The 2,384-nt window shown below is 40.8% G+C and overlaps 1 protein-coding gene across 1 annotated transcript in view; it reads left to right on the top strand.

Moving 5' to 3' along the window:
- Window positions 1–2,384, top strand: part of sema5a (sema domain, seven thrombospondin repeats (type 1 and type 1-like), transmembrane domain (TM) and short cytoplasmic domain, (semaphorin) 5A) — a gene marked incomplete in the record, with an annotated part of 172,932 nt that overhangs the window by 154,731 nt on the left and 15,817 nt on the right. The window contains 1 exon segment of the mRNA XM_037694274.1: window positions 1,424–1,635. Within this exon segment, the coding sequence (XP_037550202.1) occupies window positions 1,424–1,635 (212 nt within the window).

Genomic DNA, 2,384 nt, shown 5'->3' with positions numbered 1-2,384 from the left:
TAATCTATAATCATCACTAATCTATAATCATCACTAATCTATAATCAAATCTATGATTATCCTTAATTTATAATCATCACTATTCTATGATCATCACTAATTTATAAATCACTAATCTATAATCATAAATCTGATTATCAATCATTTATAATCATCAATATTCTCTTATCACTAGTTTATCATCATCAATATTCTATAATCATCAATATTCTATAATCATCAATAATCTATAATCATAAATTTGATTATCAATCATTTATAATCATCACTAATCTATGATCATTACTAGTTTATAATCAGCACTAATCTATAATGATCAATATTCTATAATCATCACTATTCTTTAATCGTCAGTAATCTATGATCATCACTAATTTGCAATCATCACCATTCATCTTTATTTTATATTTATTTTATTTTATAGTGAATTAACTTGTTATAGGGTTGAATAATTTAATGGGGTTGTTTGTTTATTGTTTGATTAAAAAAGAAAAAAGATATTTGAAATACGTTTCAGATTTTTTCATTTCCACCTTTAACTTTAGTTCATCTACTGTGATGTTTTTTGTTGTTAAACTTTATGAATATTATCCAGTTAGCTGTTTTGAAGCCCTAAAATGTAGTTATGTTTTTTAAATGGAGTTCTGTGGACAGATTATGAACCACTAATATCAGTTATTATAATCCAACACTACTTGTTTTATTTTGTTTGGATTTTATTTTACTAAGCTGCTCTTTGTTGCTTTGTGCCTGGAGCTGCCGTCACGTCGTCAACAATTTCCCTTTAGGAGAGAGAAAGTTGTTTTGCTTCTGATGGAGGATAAGACAGAACTTTATTGATCACGCAGGAAATTATTGATATGAGATTTATTTGTGATTCGAGTCGTTTTGAGAAATCAGCAATCCACGTTGTTCTTGGCCACGTTTGGTCCAGCTGTTGCCTCATCTGGTCAGATTAAAATTTTATTTCTCCAAACTGAGGTCTTCAAAAAGTTATCTACAACAGGTAAGATATTAATTGTTAACACTCACTGAGCTCACTAATATAGTAAAACAGAATGTTTTCCCCTGGATGTTTTTGACCGCCCCAGTCTTCCAGTGTGATGTGAATAAAGGAGGAGGTGCATCAAAGAGTACGCTCCGTGCTGCAGAACTGAGTGTAAACTTTGTAATCAATGATCCATGCCGTCGCTCTTTCTCATCATGTTAATAAATAAACATGGTCTGATGTAAAAAGCGAACGTGAACTCAGGTCATCAGCGTTTCTCTTCTCAACACGTACTCAGACAGAGGAAAGGAATAAATCTAACAAGCTGGGGGTGTTTTTATGACTGAGTGCTCTGTTGTTGCATGAATGAGTCTTTCAGTTCACGCACGGTTTGAATCATCACAAACACGTCCAGCCTTTCGTTTCTCCTTTCAGACTTCAACCTCTTCCACATGATCGCTGTGGGGCTCAGCAGCTCCATCCTGGGCTGCCTGGTCACTCTGCTCGTCTACTCTTACTGCCAGCGCTACCAGCAGCAGGCCCACGACGCCACCGTCATCCACCCCATCTCTGCGGCGCCGCTCAACACCAGCATCACCAACCACATCAACAAACTGGACAAGTACGACTCCGTGGAGGCCATCAAGGTGGGTGGGCACACTCGCTCGGGCTTAACGCGGGTCAGGCTTGACGGATGTTCAGATGTGTCGAGAGTCAGCAGCAGTTTGTAACATTTTCTTACTGTATGACTTAATCAATTAATGTCACCCCCGACCCCCCCACTCTGAGGAGGAGATAATGTCACCCCCGACCCCCCCACTCTGAGGAGGAGAGCAGCAGTTTGCCTCCTTCCTCACGGTCAGCTGTGATGAAACGCACGTCTTACTGCACGACCGTCACCTCCTGCACCGCACCGACTCTCTAGTTGTGTAGCAGGTGGGCAGACGTGCACTCGTCCTTTACCTGGGTGCTCCTCTGTCATGTGTTACAGGTGTGTGTATGTGTGTGTGTGTGTGTGTGTGCGCGCGCGTGCACTTCAAATACACCAGTCTCCTCTAAAATCCGTCTACATTTAAGATATAATCAGTGAGGAGGCCCCGTGTTTGCACGTCTTCTTGGATCACGGTTCAAAACACGGATCATTGTTAAAAACGTGAGTGGTTAAGGGGGATTGGTGGTGCAGAGGTTAGAAGATGGGCCTGTGATCGGAAAGTCGCAGGTTCAACTTCCGGTACAGTCGACATTAAAAAAAATGTGGGTGGAATAGGTGGAACACCCACACCTCCCTCCACCCTCATTCGCCCCACTCTGGGCCCCTGAGCAAGGCCCTTAACCCCCACCATCTGCTCCCTTAACAGGTCTCTCTTGAAAATGAGTTCTCATGACTCAATGAGAC

The sequence above is a fragment of the Nematolebias whitei genome, chromosome 20 (genome assembly GCF_014905685.2).
Source record: "Nematolebias whitei isolate Nwh7 chromosome 20, NemWhi1, whole genome shotgun sequence".
Classification (NCBI taxonomy): domain Eukaryota; kingdom Metazoa; phylum Chordata; class Actinopteri; order Cyprinodontiformes; family Rivulidae; genus Nematolebias; species Nematolebias whitei.
This window is presented reverse-complemented; position numbering and strand designations above follow the sequence as displayed.